At 33.6% G+C, this 16934-nt stretch overlaps 1 protein-coding gene across 2 annotated transcripts in view; it reads left to right on the plus strand.

Moving 5' to 3' along the window:
* The window catches only part of GPR137C (G protein-coupled receptor 137C), a 62976-nt gene extending 47065 nt beyond the window's left edge, over positions 1-15911 (plus strand). Inside the window, exons 4-7 of one of the 2 annotated variants that reach the window (XM_042943247.1) lie at positions 12443-12592; positions 13785-13910; positions 14082-14200; positions 15460-15911. In XM_042943247.1, the coding sequence (XP_042799181.1) occupies positions 12443-12592; positions 13785-13910; positions 14082-14200; positions 15460-15637 (573 nt within the window). In that variant the 3' untranslated portion in view covers positions 15638-15911. The remainder of the gene's footprint in view (positions 1-12442; positions 12593-13784; positions 13911-14081; positions 14201-15459) is intronic. The other variant, XM_042943248.1, reaches the window with a different exon arrangement.
* Positions 15912-16934: the final 1023 nt, after the last annotated feature.

Raw genomic sequence — 16934 nt, forward strand, 5'->3', positions numbered from 1 at the left:
TTTTCCAAAAATATGTGTTGGATTCTGCTTCTGGTAATGGCTAAGTAGCTTCTATTGGACAAACCTTCCACAGATAGCAATGATAAATTCTGGACAAAATATAAAAAGCACTGAAGGCACTGGAGAGCAACCACTTAGAAGAAGGAAATAACACTGAGTGAGTTTCCTGTTTTTTACAGCTTCTAACCTGAGGGAAGTTCTCATCCACGGGGCAGCCAAAACTAGAAGAGAAAACCTCTGTTTAACTTGCTTGAAGAATCAGAAGACAAAATTCAAGTAACTACCACAGATGGAAAATGAGTGGGAAATTTCAGGAAGAAGACAGCCAGATAGAGGAAGCCCCAAATTCTAATGATAAATTCTGCCAAATTTTTATCTGATACCTGAACTGCACGTGAGCAAGGCAGAATTCAAGCAGCGCAATTAAGAAGAAAGGAATTGAACTGATATTTCAGTTGCTCTCTATACATGGAAGACAGTTTGGGATTTGAGTCTAACCACATTAGTTTTTGCTTGAAAAAAAAAAAAAAGGGAAAGAGAAAAATCAATACTTTTTAGAAGAATATAACAGAATCCAGACTCTCTAAAACATGTCACTCACAAGGGGCAGAGCACAATCCAAGATTACTAGATATATGAAGAAACAGGAAAAATATAAGTCATACTTAAAAGGCAAAAAGTAAAACTCAAAAAACAATCTTTGGAGGCAATCCCCCCTTCCAGATGATGTAGGTGTTGGCTATATCAGACAAAGATTTTACATTATGCTTCAGTATGTAAAAGAAAATACACTTTGATAAATAAATAGGAAAACTCAGGAGAACTAAAAACTATAAAAAGAATTTCTAGAATTAAAAAATACAATATTTAAATTAAAAAGTCACCAGTTGGGCTTAACAGAAGATTGAAGATGAAAGAAGAAAAAAAATCAATAAATCAGCAGAAAGTATCCAATTTGAAGCACAGAGGAGAGTAGGGGAAAGATGATAATAAAATGAACAGAATCTCGGGACCTAAGTATGCATAAGTGGAAAAGGAAAAGAGGGAGAAAATTATTTTGGAAAAAATATTTGAAGAAGTAATGACTGAAATTTTCCAATTTTTGATGAAAGACATAAATTTACAGCTCAGCAACCCCAATCAGCATAAATATAAAGAAAGTGTCACACAGGTTCATTATAGTCGAAGTACTTAAGACCAAAAATAAAAACGAAATCTTGAGAGCAGAGAAAAATGACGCATACATAAGGGAACATTGATTCAAATGATCACTCACTTCTCATCAGAAATAAAGGAGTCCAGAAGACATGGAAACGACATCTTCAACATGCTGAAGGAAAAATGTTATCAACTCCGAAATCTCTATCCAATTAAAATATTCTTAAAGAATGATGAAGAAATAAAAAATCTTCCAATAGAACTAAGAGGGTTAGTTACCAACAGACCTGCACTACAAGAAATGTTAAGAAAATTCTACAGCCTAAAGGGAAATAAAGTAAACTTGAATTTCATCTCTTCAGGAAGGAATGAAGAACACAAGAAATAGTAAATATTTGGGTAAATATAATTTCTTAATTTCTAAAAAAGAAATATGACTGTGCAAAGCAAAACTTACAATGTGAGGCTTACATATGTAGATAAATAATTCTCTCTATAGTATATATAACAGTGATAGCAACTATAGTATAAAGGACAGGGGATAAATGTACCCATAATGTTGCAAAGTTCTTACATTTTATGTCAAAGTGGTATGATGTTAACTATTAGACCATGGAAGTTAAGGATATATATCATAATCTTTAGAGTAGTGGTTCTCAAACTTTTTGGTCTCAAGACCCGATTAGACCTCTGAGAATTATTGAGGACTCCAATATCTAGTGTTATATCCATCTATATATACATTATTAGAAATAAAAATTGAGAAATTCTAAAAATATTCATTTCTTAATTCATTTAAAATAACAATAATATATTATCCATTATGTTAACATGAATAACATGTTTTTATGAAAACTAATTGTATTTTCCAAAACAAAAATAAATTAGAAGATCGACATTGTTTTACATTTTGCAGATCTCTTTAATTTCTGACTTAATGGAAGACAGCTGGATTTTCATGTTTGCTTCTGCATTCAATCTGTTGTGATATGTCATTTAGGTTGAAGTATATGAAGAAAATCCATCCTCACACATATATGTAGTTGGAAAATGGAGGAGAATTTTAAAACCTTTTCAGATAATTGTGGATATTCTTCTTTAATACTACACCAAAAATCTGAAGTGGAGGTTTCTTGAAGGTTAGTTGCCATGCAGAATCTAAAACCATATTAGTGAACTTTCTGTACTACTATTGGTCTATCTTACACTTTGAATGATTGTGTAACATCATGCATTGATCATTGGAAGAGAGTGGTCAAGATCTTCAAAATGATGATACATTTCATTGGACAGTATTCAAAATCACATTTATTAATATTGCCTCCAATGTCATCAGAAAAGTGTTTAAGTTTTTAGAAGCTGCCATGCCAGTCTTATCATGGACATAAGAGTTTACAAGTTCTCAAAAATTCTAATTTTCATTAGAAAATTTATATTTCACCATTGACAATAGTGTCAGATATTTTCTATGAAGTGAGAGGATAATTTCACTTATTTTTAAAAATACATATTCCCGGTAACCAAGCATGAATAAGCATTGTTTGTCTTCCATAGTTGTCTGTTAAGTAAAAAATGGCGTTCCATGAAAAAGTCTAGTTTAGCTCACAAGTCAAACAACCACATAAGTGATTTTCCTCAAGACTACCACTATACTTCAGTATGCAGCAGAATTGCTTTAAGTGCATGTCTCATGTCATCACGCAGAATTTTTTTAAAGTTTATTTATTTTTGAGAGAGTGAGAGCAAGCATGAGTTGGGGAGGGGAGGTGAGGGAGGAAGGGAGAGAGAATTCCAAGCAGGCTCCACACCATCAAGGCAAAGCCTTTAGAGAGTGAGAGCAAGCATGAGTTGGGGAGGGGCGGTGAGGGAGGAAGGGAGAGAGAATTCCAAGCAGGCTCCACACCATCAAGGCAGAGCCCAACGTGGGGCTTGATCTCACAAACCATGAGATCATGACCTGAGCTGAGATCAAGAGTCAGATGCCTAACCAACTAAGCCATAGGCACCCCTCATCACACAGAATTTTAAATAGACACATACTTTAGGTTGATAATTAATAAATATTTTCATTGCTTCATCAAGGATATTCTTAAGTCACACTGACTTTCTTTTTTAATCAGGAATTCATAGTAGTAAAGAATACAATACAGTTTGGGGCCACTGCCTTGCTTTGTACTAAGGCCCAGAAGTTTTCCCTATCATTGCTTTTGTACCATTAGTGAACATATCAACACAGTTGACCCAGGATAAAAAATCAGAAGAGTTTTCAACACTTTGGATATTTCAGTGCCACTTATGTTTCTTCTCAGACATTGACATAAAAGAATACCTTTCTGGATGATTAGTTGATGCTCACACTGGATTATTACAAACAAAATTAGTCCTGCTTCATCAAGTTCAATCATTTACAGGACAAAAATATAAATCTATAGATAAGATATTAAATCTTTGTTTTCAGTTAAATCTTCAAATCAGTTAATTTCTGTACTATTGGAAAATGGCAATGCCATAATTTACTGAATGGACTTCCCCTCCGGCAGGCATTCAGTACTGTCCACTGTGTAAGGCTTTACTGGTTTCTCAGCTACTGTGTGTGCTTTCTCAGCCAGTGCAATATAGTAATATAGCCTGTAAATATTTGAATGGTGTTTTCATTTCTAATTTGGAAAGTTATAAAAACAATTTTTAGTGTTTAAAGTGCTCCCACATCTGCATTTAAATTTCAATTCCTCTTGCTTTTAAACTCTGGTCTCAAAATGACGCTGCAGCCTAACTTGGGCCTTAATATTATTCAGAAATGTTCTGTCATAGAAGACACAACAAGATAAATTATTAACGTTTGTAAAGCCTATTGAAAGATACTTTTCATTACATTTTATTTGATAAAACAAAACAAGAAATCAGTTTCATACAGTTCCTTTGAGGTAGTTTCCTTACTTTATTGAGTCAGAGAGTTCTAATCACTTTCCTATTTCTCAGCATCTTACAGATAAACAGGGAAGTTGTATGTTAAAGATATTTTTTATTGTGGTAAAATATATATAACATAAATTTTACCATTTAATCATTTTTAAGTGTATAGTTCAGTGGCATTAAGTACATTCATATTGTTGTACAACCATTGCTATCTATCTCAAGAACATTTCATTATCCCATAGTGAAACTCTGTATCCATTAAAAAAAATAATTTCCTATTCCTGAGACAATAATCCATTCTTAAATATTAAAAAAATATGTTTTCATTTTAGAGTAAAATATGATTAATTTTTAATATGAGTTTAATATCAAATTTCAAATTTTTTAAAGTTTTTGAAGAAAGTTCTTAAATATTGTAAAACAAATCTGTCAGGTATACCAATTCTTATTGTCTTTCCATGGAGGTACAAGGATTTCAAAATAACTACTTACCGGATGATAATGGAGTTTCAGCAGGTATAACCAAAGAAACCTAGTAAGAGGCCAGTAAAAGTAGGAAAACAGTCTGAGTTCATCTCTGAAAATGCACATATTTATACCCTAATTCTATTATATCAGGAATTCTATAAAACACAAGAATATACATGCATATAAAGTGTTGACATCATCCCTTATCATGTAGCCTCTGGAAAACTCTGCTGTACATCCAAAAGAGAATTAGAGTACAATAAGTAAATAACATCTTAGTATTTTTTTTATCAGTTTGATTTTGATCTTTAAGGTCCCTGGACCACACTTTAAGAACTGCTACCCTAGAGCAACCACTTAAAGTGAAAACAAAACAAAACAAAACAAAAACTGGAAAAGTATAGTTAAAAATCCAATAGATAAGTTAAAATGTAATCCTAAAAAATATTCAATTAACCCAAAAAAACACAGGAAGTAATAGATAGAGGAAAAACAAACACCAACAGCAAAACACAAGCAGAAGCAAACAGAAAACAAATAGTAAAATGTAAGATTTAAATCCAAACATATCACCAATTATATTAAATGTTAATGGACTAAACATTCCCATTAAAAAATAGAGATGTTCAAAATGGCACTTTAAATATAAAAAAAAGGTATGTCAAAAATAAATAAGTGGAAACTATAATATACTATGCATTCAGTAAGCATAAGAAGGCCCTTTAGTATCAGATAAGATAGATCTAAACACCAAGTATTACCAGATATAAAAAGATACCTTTCATCAGGAAGCAAAGAATATTAGCAAATATAAGAGGTATATTTCATCAGAAAGACAAAAAAATTATAAATGGGTACATGAAGCCAAAAATAGTAGGAAATAAAGCAGAAAAAAAGATTTACCAAAATAGTGAGAAATAAAAGGGGGGAATTTGTACAATTATAGTTGGAGATTTTATTGCCCCCCCCCAACAATTGATAAAACAGTCAGTACAAAAAATCTGAACAGCAATACCAACACCCTTGAGCTAACTGACTCTCAGTAACTGGAGGGTACACATTCCTTTCAATTGAGCATGGAAATGGTCATCAAAATAAACCATACAAGGCACCATAATAAAAGTATCAATACATTCAAAAGAATTGGAATCAAAGAATGTTTTCTAGCATAATGCAATTAAATATCAGTAATATGATATCTAAAAAAAATCCAAATATTTAAAAATTATAATTCTAAATAACCCATAAGAAAAGGAAGAAATCACAAGGGAAATTAGAAAACATTTCATATGGAAGGATAACAAAATACAATACATCAAAATTTGTGGGTTACTGCTAAAATAGTGCTTGAAGAGAAAAATATATCTTTAAATGCTATATTAGAATGGAAGAAAGATATAAAACTATGGCCTAAGATTTCACCTTAGAAACTATGGGGGAAACTAGGACAAAGTTAAAAAAAAAAAAAAAAAAAGAAGTAAGTCCAAAGCAAGTAGAAGGACTGAGGGACTGAGATAATAAAGATAAGAATAGAAATCAGTGAAACAGAAAATAAACAATAGAAAAATTAAAGCCAAAAGTTAATTCTGTGAATAGATGAACAAATTTTATGTACGGAAACAAGCAGAGTGAAGATACAAATTCCCAATATCATGAATGAAAGAGGGAATATCACTGTAGATCTTAACAGGCATTAAAAGAAAAATGAAGGAATATTATGAACAGCTTTTTGTGAGTAAATTTGACAACTTAGAGGAAATGGACAGATTGCTTTAAAAATACAATGTAACAAATTGGTAGAAGATAAAATATTAGTTCTGAATTGCCCTATATTTATTAAAAAAATTTTGATTTGTTATCAGAAATTTCCGTCAAAGAAAACTCTAGGCCAAGATGGTTTCACTGGTTAATTTTATCAAATCTTTAAAGATAATACCAATATTAAACTCTTTTGAGAATATAAAAGGAAAGAACTCTTTCCAACATATTTTATAAGGACAGCACTACTGTGATACCAAACTTGACAAAAATATTACAAAGCACATAAAAGCTACAATACTTAAAGACTCAGAATCTAAGCAATATGTAAAAAGGAAAAGATATTATAACCAGGAAGAGTTTATCCCAGGAATGCAACATTGGTTTCACATTGAAAATCAAATCAGTTTAATTCACTCATTAGGAGAACAAAGGGAAAAAATAAATGTGTAATAATTTGAATAGATGTAGAAAAAACATTTGATAAAATTCAGCACCCTCCATGACTTAAAAAAACACGGAACTCTCAGCTAATAGGGTATACAAGAAACAATCCTCTATCTGATAAAAAGCATCTATAAAAAACCTTCCATCAATATCATACTTAAAGTATTGTTTTGCCCCTAGGATTGGAAACAAAGAAAGAGTGCCCATTCTCACCATTTCTATTCAATATTCCAAGAAAACAAGAAACAAAAAGTATAAAATTGGAAATAGAAAAGTAAAACTGTCTGTACTTAACAGAATTGCTTTTGTAGAGCATCTTAAAGAGTCTGCTAAATAACTACTAGAATTCATGAGTGAATTTAGCAAGTTCTCAGGATACAAGGTCAAAATGCAAAATTATTGTGTTTTTATATATACCAAGAGCAGTCAATTAGAAGATAAAATTCAAATCACATTTATGTTAGCATCAAAAAACAAAATACTTAGGAACAAAATTTCTAAGGCACCTGGGTGGCTTAGTTGGTTAAGCATCTAACTTTTGATTTCTGCTCAGGTCATGATCTCATGGTTCATGAGATTGAGTCCTGCATCAGGCTCTATGCCGACAGCATGGAGCCTGCTTGAGTTTCTCTCTCTCCTTTTCTCTCTGCCCCTCCCCCGCTCACACTCATGTTCTCTCTCAAAATAAATAAATAAACTTAAAAAAAAAAAAAAGAAATTTTCCAAAAAAAAACAAGCAATATCTCTGTACTTAAAACTACAAAATATTACTGAGAGAAATTAAAGAAGACTATAAATCAATGAAGACTATTGTTCATGGATTAGAAGATGCAGTATTGTTAAGATGGCAATTCTTCCCAAAATGATTTACAGATTCAAAGCGATCCTAATCATAATTCTACGATGTGGTTTTTAAAAATAGAATTTGGCAATTTTATTCTAAAACTTATATGGAAACTCAAAGGACCTAAAAATACATTTAAAATGGTGCATTCTAATAAAACTTTGTACTATGATGAAAGTATTCTATGCCTGCATTGTTCAGTATGGTAGCTAGCCATATGTGACTATTGAGCACTTGAAAAGTAGCTATTGTGACAGAGGATCTGATCATTTAATTTAATTTAAGTGTAAATAACCAAATGTGGCTAATGGCTATTGTATTGAACAATGCAGAAAGAAACACTGAAAAAGCAGGGGACTTACACTACATGGCTTTGAAATTTAGGATACAGCTACAATAATTAAAACACTATGCTACTGCCATAAAAGAGGCAAACAGATCAATGGAACAGAATAGAAAGCCTAGAAATCAATCCACATATATAAGGTCTTCTGATTTTTGACCAAGGTGCTAAAGCAATCCAAACGGAAAAGGAAACCTTTTTAACTAATGAGGTTGGAAAAACTGGATATCCATATGAAATAAAATGAAGCCCAACTCCATCTCATACTATAACGCACATAAAAATATTTCAAAATGGATGATAGACCTAAATGTAAATGAAAAAATTCTAAAACTTCTGAAAATAAACACCAAAAAGTATCTTTACAACTTGGGCATAGGCAAAGATTTCTTAGGTCATAGAGTAATCAGAAGGAATAGATTGACGAATTAGACTTAATTAAATTTTAAATTTCTCATCCAAAGAAAAGACTAATAAAATGCAAAAGCAAGCCACAGACTTCAAGAAAATATTTGCATATTTCTGACAAAGGACTCATTTCCAGCATATATAGAGATCTCTTACAACTCAATAATAAAAAAAAAGACAACCGAATTTAGAAGTGGACAATGATATGAATAGATTTTTCACAAAGAAGATATACAAATGGCCAATAAACAAAATGTCATTAGTCTTCATGAAATGCAAATTAAAACAAAAATGAGATACTACCACACAACCATCAGCATGCTAAAATTAAAAAGATTGAAAACCGCTAATGTTGTCTAGGATGTAGAGCAACTGGAACTCTCATACTTTGTTGGAAGTATAAAATTATACATCCATTTTGGAAAGAGATCAGGCAATTTCTTATACAGCTGAATTTATACCAACCATACCACCCAGTAATTCCATTCTTAGGTATTTACCCCAAAGAAGTGAAAACATATGTCCACAGAAAGATGTATATAAGAATATTTATAGAAACTATCCATCAACAGAAAAAATTGTCATATAAACAATCTCATATAATTATTAAGTGGAATTAGTGTGATTAACTATCCTGGTTTCTCTGGGACTGAGAAGTTTTCTGGGACTTTCAGAGCTAAAACTAGGAAACTCTTAAGCAAATCAGGGCCAGTTAGTCATTCTAATTATCCACCTCAGCAATACAAAGACCATAGAATTACTAAAACATCCAACAACATGGGTGAAGCACAAAACATTATGCTGAGTGAATGAAGTCTACAAAAGAGTTCATATTCTATGGTCCTCTTTATAGGAAGTTCAGAACTAAGGTGTGGCAAAAACAGAAGCAGGAGAGTATACATCTGAGGGTTTGGCTGATGGGGAAGGGGTGCGAGGGAACTTTCTGGAGTGATGGTAATGCTCTCTATTTTGGTAGAAATGTGGGTTACACTGGTGTATACATTTGTCAAAACTTAGTGAATGGTAATTTGAAGTTTCTGCATATCTACATTTTAAAAATACCTGTAAACAAATATTGAACTCTAGCTAGTGACATGCATACCAATGTGTTAATAATATGCATACTGAAGTGAGGTGTGACTCTTCTTTCCTTGTGTGGTATGGAATTTCTAAAAAAAGTGGTGTAGATGTTAGAGATGGAAGAAGGGAGAATAATACCTTGAGGATTGCTTCTGAGTGGAATTGTCTGTTATTGACTCCATTCATTTTAGAAAGATTTTCTTTAACTTTTTGACAACAGCTTCCATGTTGCTGAATCCATTTTTCTGTTTTGTTTTGTAATCCTGTGTTTTGCAGGAAGAATCTTACTTTGCTTTCTAAATCAGTGAGCTTCTTTCATTGTTATATATATGTAATCTAGCTGTAATTTTGTTTTATTAATTGCCTCAGTGTTATTGACTCTTTGCTAACTTTTCTCACAACCTTTTTTTTTTTTTTTTTTGGCTTTTATAGTATTTACAAGTATAAGCAAAATATCTCCATATTATGTCTTTTAGTAGTCATTTTATTTCTCCAGAAAGTTACTTAGGATTATTTTAAAGGATGGCAGTGCTTACAACATTCTAACTTCTTGTTATCTAATGTTTCTTTAATACTATAGTACTTTTAAAATTGGTTCTGGATTGGCTTTAGATTAGCTTCTGTTTAATGTTTTGTTTTTTTTTTATATTTTGAAGAGAGAGAGAGACAAGGCATAGGCAGGGGAGGGGCAGAGAGAGAGGGAGACAGAATCCGAAGCAGGATCCAGGCTCTGAGCTGTCAGCACAGAGACTGACACGGGGCTGGAACCCACAAACCCTGAAATCACAACCTGAGCAGAAGTCGGATGCTTAACCAACTGAGCCTCCCAAGCACCCCTAGATTAGCTTTTTTATTCACAACTTTTTTGGGTATTCGCAAAAATAAAAATGTACACTGTAGAAAATTTTAGCCTTGATTTTAGAAAATTTTAATCTTGTTAGGGTTTTACTTGTTTTCACGCATACTTTTTGTTATGGTAATGAGGTAGGTCAAAAGAGTACTCTCAGCACCTGGGTGGCTCAGTCGGTTAAGTGTCCGATAATGGGCTCAGGTCATGATCTCCCATTTTGTGAGTTTGAGCCCCATGTTGGGCTCTGGGCTGATAGCTCAGAGCCTGGAGCCTGCTTTGGATTCTGTGTCTCCCTCTCTCTCTGCCGCTCACCTGCTTGTTTGTGTGTGCTCTATCTCTCAAAAATAAATAAAAAATTTAAAAAATAAGAGGGTACTCTCAACATCTTTCAAGGTATCTTTTATCTTTTAGTTCTCCTTCTTCTTATATACCTCTAAAATGTGTTGTTCTTATAAAGAAGTCAGTTATAATAATGGTTCTTAATCCTACCAAACCCAGTGCACGCTTCTAATAAGGTTTTTTTTTTTAGTTTATTTATTTATTTTTGAGAGAGAGAGAGAGAGAGAGGGCACACATGCACATGGGAAAGGGGCATAGAGAGAGGGGAGAGAGAGAATCCCAAGCAGGCTCCTTGCTGTCAGTGCGGAGCCTGATGCAGGGCTCAAACCCATGAACTGAGATTGTGACCTCAGCCAAAATCAAGAGTTGGATGCTCAACAGACTAAGCCACCCAGGCACCCCTCTAGTAAGTACTTTTTTTTTTCTTTAACGTTTATTTATTTTTGAGACAGAGAGACAGAGCATGAACGGGGGAGGGGCAGAGAGAGAGGGAGACACAGAATCTGAAACAGGCTCCAGGCTCAGAGCTGTCAGCACAGAGCCCCACGCGGGGCTTGAACTCACAGACCGTGAGATCATGACCTGATCTGAAGTCGGACGCTCAACCGAGTGAGCCACCCAGGTGCTCCTCTAATAAGTACTTTTAATAATTTTTTTCTATCCTGAAATTAATAGATTATTTTAATCTACCTACACACATAACCAAAAACTCAATGTAAGTGCCCTTAATATAAAGAGGAAATAAAAGGAAAGTAATTAACAACTATTTCAATATGTAAATTTAGGGGCATGATATACTAGTCAGATGCTTGTTATCTCTACACAGAAACCTAATGGGACAGCTACAATGCAGTGGATCTTTTTGGCAGTTGTGTCACTTCTCAGAATAATGTTTTGGTTTTTTGGGTTTTTTTTTCGGCATGAATATATTTTTTTTTAATTTTATTTTTTTAAATTTACATCCAAATTAGTTAGCATATAGTGCAACAATGATTTCAGGAGTAGATTCCTTACTGTCCCTTACCCAATTAACCCATCTCCCCTCCCACAACCCCTGCAATAACCCTCTGTTTGTTCTCCATATTTAAGAGTCTCTCATGAGGGGGACAAAACATCAGAATAATGTTTTTAATGCATAAGATAAATAGGATTACAAAGGAAACCAATTGTATTGAAATACAGACCCCATGTTAAGAATCCCTGCAACTCCATTGGGTGTGAGTACTAAATTGTGAGTGAGTACTAAATTATAAGAGTTTTCTATTTGGGGAAACGATGGAAGCCTCGATATTAAAATGTTATTGATTCAAAAGTGCATTTGAGTGCCTACATCATTTTGTCGTCAACATAATGACATCAATAGGGATTAACTAACATCAGCTCTCTAATAGAATGAAGCAAATAACATAAGAGCTGTATTTCTATTCTAATTTTGTATCTCATTGGAAACCAAGTGTATGAAATGGAATAATGCTTCTATTTCCCATACTTTTCTCATTAGGACTAAACTACCTCTCTGATTAATATCAATTTTGCCAACTTATTTCTTCATATTACTTAGGGGAGTAGGGTAACCTTGGCAGGACAAAATCTTCCTCCAGCTACCATTGGGCAAGTTGGCAAATAATTTATCTGTATTAATAGGGTAATTTAAACCCAAGTGGTTCTGAGAATAGGAATCATAAAGCAGGATAATCAAGAGTTTGTTTCAACAGGTGCTCACTCAGTGTTTTCTAAGAGTGCATTGCAAGAGGTGACCATGTTGTATGTGTATGAACAGCCTGTCATGACAAATGTGCAATGTCATGATGATGAGTTTTATTTCTTTTAGGGTATGTCTCTGTGCCAGACTGTTGTTGTAGGCTCTGTAGTCATTCTCCTCTACTCTTCAAGAGCATGTTACAATTTGGTGGTGATCACCATATCTCAGGATACATTAGAAAGTCCATTTAACTATGGCTGGGATAATCTTTCAGATAAGGTAAGTAGCTACCATGTATTGCTAATCTAATAATTTAATAAGGAAGTTAGCCTTAACTAAGAGAACATTTTAAGTGTTTGACTTACAAACAAACACTTTTATGGAATCTCTAGCTACTAACAGTAATCAGACTTAAAGCTTTATGTATAAAAATCCTCATTTACACATGTCACTTAAAATCATTAGTGAGAATATTTTCTTTTCTTTTTGCAAATAATACTACTAGTGACATAAACCTACTGTTCATAAACCTATCTTGCTAATTTTTTTCAAGGACAGTGTTTAAATACCTCTAGATAAATGGATTGTCTGTCATTAGCTAGTGAATATATCTTTAACTTGTTAGGATAAAAGTTATTCTCTCAAACCCAAGACCTACATATAATCTAAATATGTGGTTCAGTTTGTTTAAATAATGACTTTTTTGAAAATCTAGTATCATCAGTCATGTTAATGGGAGAGCATTCATAGTTCCTTGGGTGTCCAGGTATTTGCTCCAATAATTCCCAGTACTCTATATTTAACCTCCCAGCACTCTCCATCCCCTACCTAAAAGTGTAGTTTGACATAGCTACCTGTCATATGTTTACATTAACTTAACTTTGTAGTGAATTGAAGACATTCTGGAATACCATTTTATAAGAATTTCAGTTACCATTCTAAAGAAAAGGAATTTTCATATGTGGTTCCAGATGGCAGAATCTCTTCACTCCTTTTGCCATTTCTCTCTCCCAACATCTAGTAGGATAAGCAAACACAATACGAAGTTTAGGCCCAAAGACATATTTTTAAATAGCAGTGGAGCTGAACAATTTGATATGTGACATTTCTCTACAGGTGTAACTCAGTAAGTGCTATTATGTTGCCCATGGAGTAGTTAGAATGAGTAGTCTCTTTTATAACTCTCTTCAGACTTTGGGTCCAAAAAACGAGATCACTCCATTTTATCCATATGTTAAAAATATTTTCATAAATTGATGAATTGAAAAATAGCTTTTTATTCTACTTAACATCAAAGCACATTTTTACATCCTTTAAAGGATATGAAACCACAAAATATGGAAAATTGGAGATTTATGTGCCTGTGGTTGATGTGTTTTCAATTACCCTACCTGACGCAAGTTAATTGTGGAGGGTGACTGCTTACACATCAGACAGACTTAAACATTGCTCTGTCACACTCTGTTTACAGGCTCATCTAGAAGATGTGAGTGGAGAAGAGTATGTAGTATTTGGAATGGTCCTCTTTCTGTGGGAACATGTCCCAGCATGGTCTGTGGTACTCTTTTTCCGGGCGCAGAGACTAAACCAGAATTTGGTATGACATCATAAGATTCCCCAATGCCTGTTGCCCTTATCTTTAAAAACAGTGGAACATTTATATTGATTTTCTATTTTTGTCAAAGTTTAAGACTAAAAAGCATTCTAGATCTCATCCTTCTTTCTTAGTTGGAAAGTAAATCTTCATATGTTAATATTTTGTTCACAGGCACCTGCTGGCATGATAAATAGTCACAATTACAGTTCCAGAGCTTACTTTTTCGACAACCCAAGACGATATGATAGTGATGATGACCTGCCAAGACTGGGAGGTTCTAGAGAAGGAAGGTAGGTGTTCAGGACAAGCACTGAATACATCGAAAAGGAACAAACTGAAGCTTCGGGGCTAGTACTGAATACATTGAAAAGGAACAAACCTAAGCTTTTTAAACATTTTTTAATGTTTATTGATTTTTGAGAGAGAGAGAGAGAGAGCATGAGTAGGGGAGGGGCAGAGAGTGAGAGACGGAGACCCAGAATCCAAAGCAGGCTCCAGGCTCTGAGCTGTCAGCACAGAACCCGATGTGGGGCTCAAACTCAGGAACTGTGAGATCATGACCTGAGCCTGAACTGTGAGATCATAACCTGAGCCGAAGTCGGAGGCTTAACCAAGTGAGCCATCGAGGCGCCCCAAGAACAAACCTAAGCTTTGACCCAAATATGTAAAAAGTGATTTGGTGATATACGTCAATAAATAAGATAATTTAAACCAGACCTTAGAGCAGTAGATGCTACACTTATAGTGGAACCTATACTATAAAAAACTATCATCTGACTCTAATGTTACCTTTATTTGAGAAATGCCTTTGGGAGTAAAATGGTACCATCTTATTTCAGGATCCCATGTTGCTTCAAAGCTGGCAGAAGTTAGTAAGTAGGGAAGGAATACAATTAGAGTGATGTATATGTTTCCTTATCTATAGTGCTATTCAAAGCCCACAGGAAAACCCTAGATTAACCTTTTGGGAATCTTAGATGCTATAGGAAATCTTCTTGTGTCCTTCTTACTCTAAAATCACTGCAACTCCATACTATTAGCCGTGTATCAGGGCAAAGTGAAAAGCTAAAAGCATACCTCCATAATACTTTGAGCTTGATATAACATTTTCTGTAATTCTCATTTCATCTGGACAATTTACTTAACCTGTTTTTTTTCAGCCTGTTTTTCACCTATAAAATGGGGATAACAGAATTTATCTAATAGGATTGTTGTAAAAATTAAATAAGGTATGTGTGTGTATACATTACTTCATGTATATACACAGAAACATGTCTTACAAGAGCCTAGTCCATAATAAACAGCACTATATTATCATCTGATAATCAAGTTCTAATTCTGACGTATTTATTCTTTTGTAATATGTGATATAAAATCAAGGATATTAGATAAAAGTCATTACATTTTGTAGAAAGCCATCATATTACTTGGCAAAGAATATACTCAATATTTGAATACTGTATTATGAAATTCATTGAACACTAAAAATGCCAATGTGACTTACATCCTGATCACACTCCTATCACTTTTTTGCCTTTTCTTGTTGCAGTTTATCAAATTCGCAAGGTTTGGGCTGGTATGGCACCATGACTGGGTGTGGCAGCAACAGCTATACAGTCTCTCCCCACCTGAATGGACCTATGACAGACACTGCTCCTTTGCTCTTTACTTGTAGCAATTTAGATATGAGCAATCACCATAGCTTGTATGTAACACCACAAAACTGACAGCATTACCGAGCCGTGATTCTTCCATTGTTTCTCATGAACGTGTATATTCGATGTGTTTAAATGCCATCTACATAAACATTCCATTATCTGTTGCACCTGAAAACACAGCCTGGAAATGTGGTTCAGCAGAGAACACACCTGTTACTTTTGACTTCTTCATAGCAAAATGAAGTAAAATGGGAAGTTTGGAGTGGGAGAAAAGAAGGATTAGATCTTAAGGCACTTGATGGCTGCAAACATCCTGACTTTGGAACATCAAATGCATATTTGCACTTTTATCTTTGTTCTGAAAGAGTACACTGCAGTCCCCAAAGTCACACTCTAGGGTTCACACTAGGATATTATATTGTACACATAATTAGGAGGCAATTTCCCTATGAAAATCAAAGCCTGTATATTCAGTGGTATATTCTATGTGGAATTCTTACCCAATAAAAATTTTACAGTGTGAACAGTGTGCAGGATTAAGGTATAACAACGTACCATTCTTTTTAAAAATCTACTTAAAAATATGTGATCACTGAAGATAGTTCTTTTAAGCATGATTGTAAAATACCAACCAAAATTATTCCATCATTTTTTTTAAATGACAGAGTAATCCTTTACAATGATGACCAGCAGTGTTCTTTGGAAAGCCACAGTCATTTCTTCAAGAAGAAAGTATACCGGTGAAAATGATGTGGCTACTTTGAGTAGAATTGGTCAAGTGATCATTTTGTATGATTAAGATATATTATAGTAGTTTAAGCATGGCTCTTCAAGAAAGCAATAGTGATTTTTGCATAGGGAGATTTGGGTAGAAACTTCTTGGGACTAAACACATTTACAGATGCATTTAAGAATTATTCATAAAATGTACAATTCTAAGTTAAAACATGAATACATTTTCAAAAGCATCTGATTTGGCTGAACAAGATACAGCTGATTGTACCTATTGAATCAGGATTGTCCTCAGGTAAATTAAGTCATGATACATTATTGCAGTAAACTCAAGTGCAATACTTTGTAAGACATATAATTCCTCCTTTAGTTTTCCCATTTTTATATCTTGTATATGGGCAAAGCCAGATTAAATTTAATTCAAATTAATTCCAGCACTAGACTAAATAAGAAAACTGATGTACTAACTAGGTAAGTACAAAACCAGTGTTTAACAATATTGGAATACTTCTAGAATTATATTAAAACTGTCTTGAATGTCCTATCCCAAATCTAAAAATATATATATATGGTAGGCTAAGGTAATAAAGGATTTTAAAATGCACTTTCTACCAGTATCTATATGGAAAGAAGT

Source organism: Panthera leo, chromosome B3 (assembly GCF_018350215.1).
Source record: "Panthera leo isolate Ple1 chromosome B3, P.leo_Ple1_pat1.1, whole genome shotgun sequence".
NCBI classification, from domain to species: domain Eukaryota; kingdom Metazoa; phylum Chordata; class Mammalia; order Carnivora; family Felidae; genus Panthera; species Panthera leo.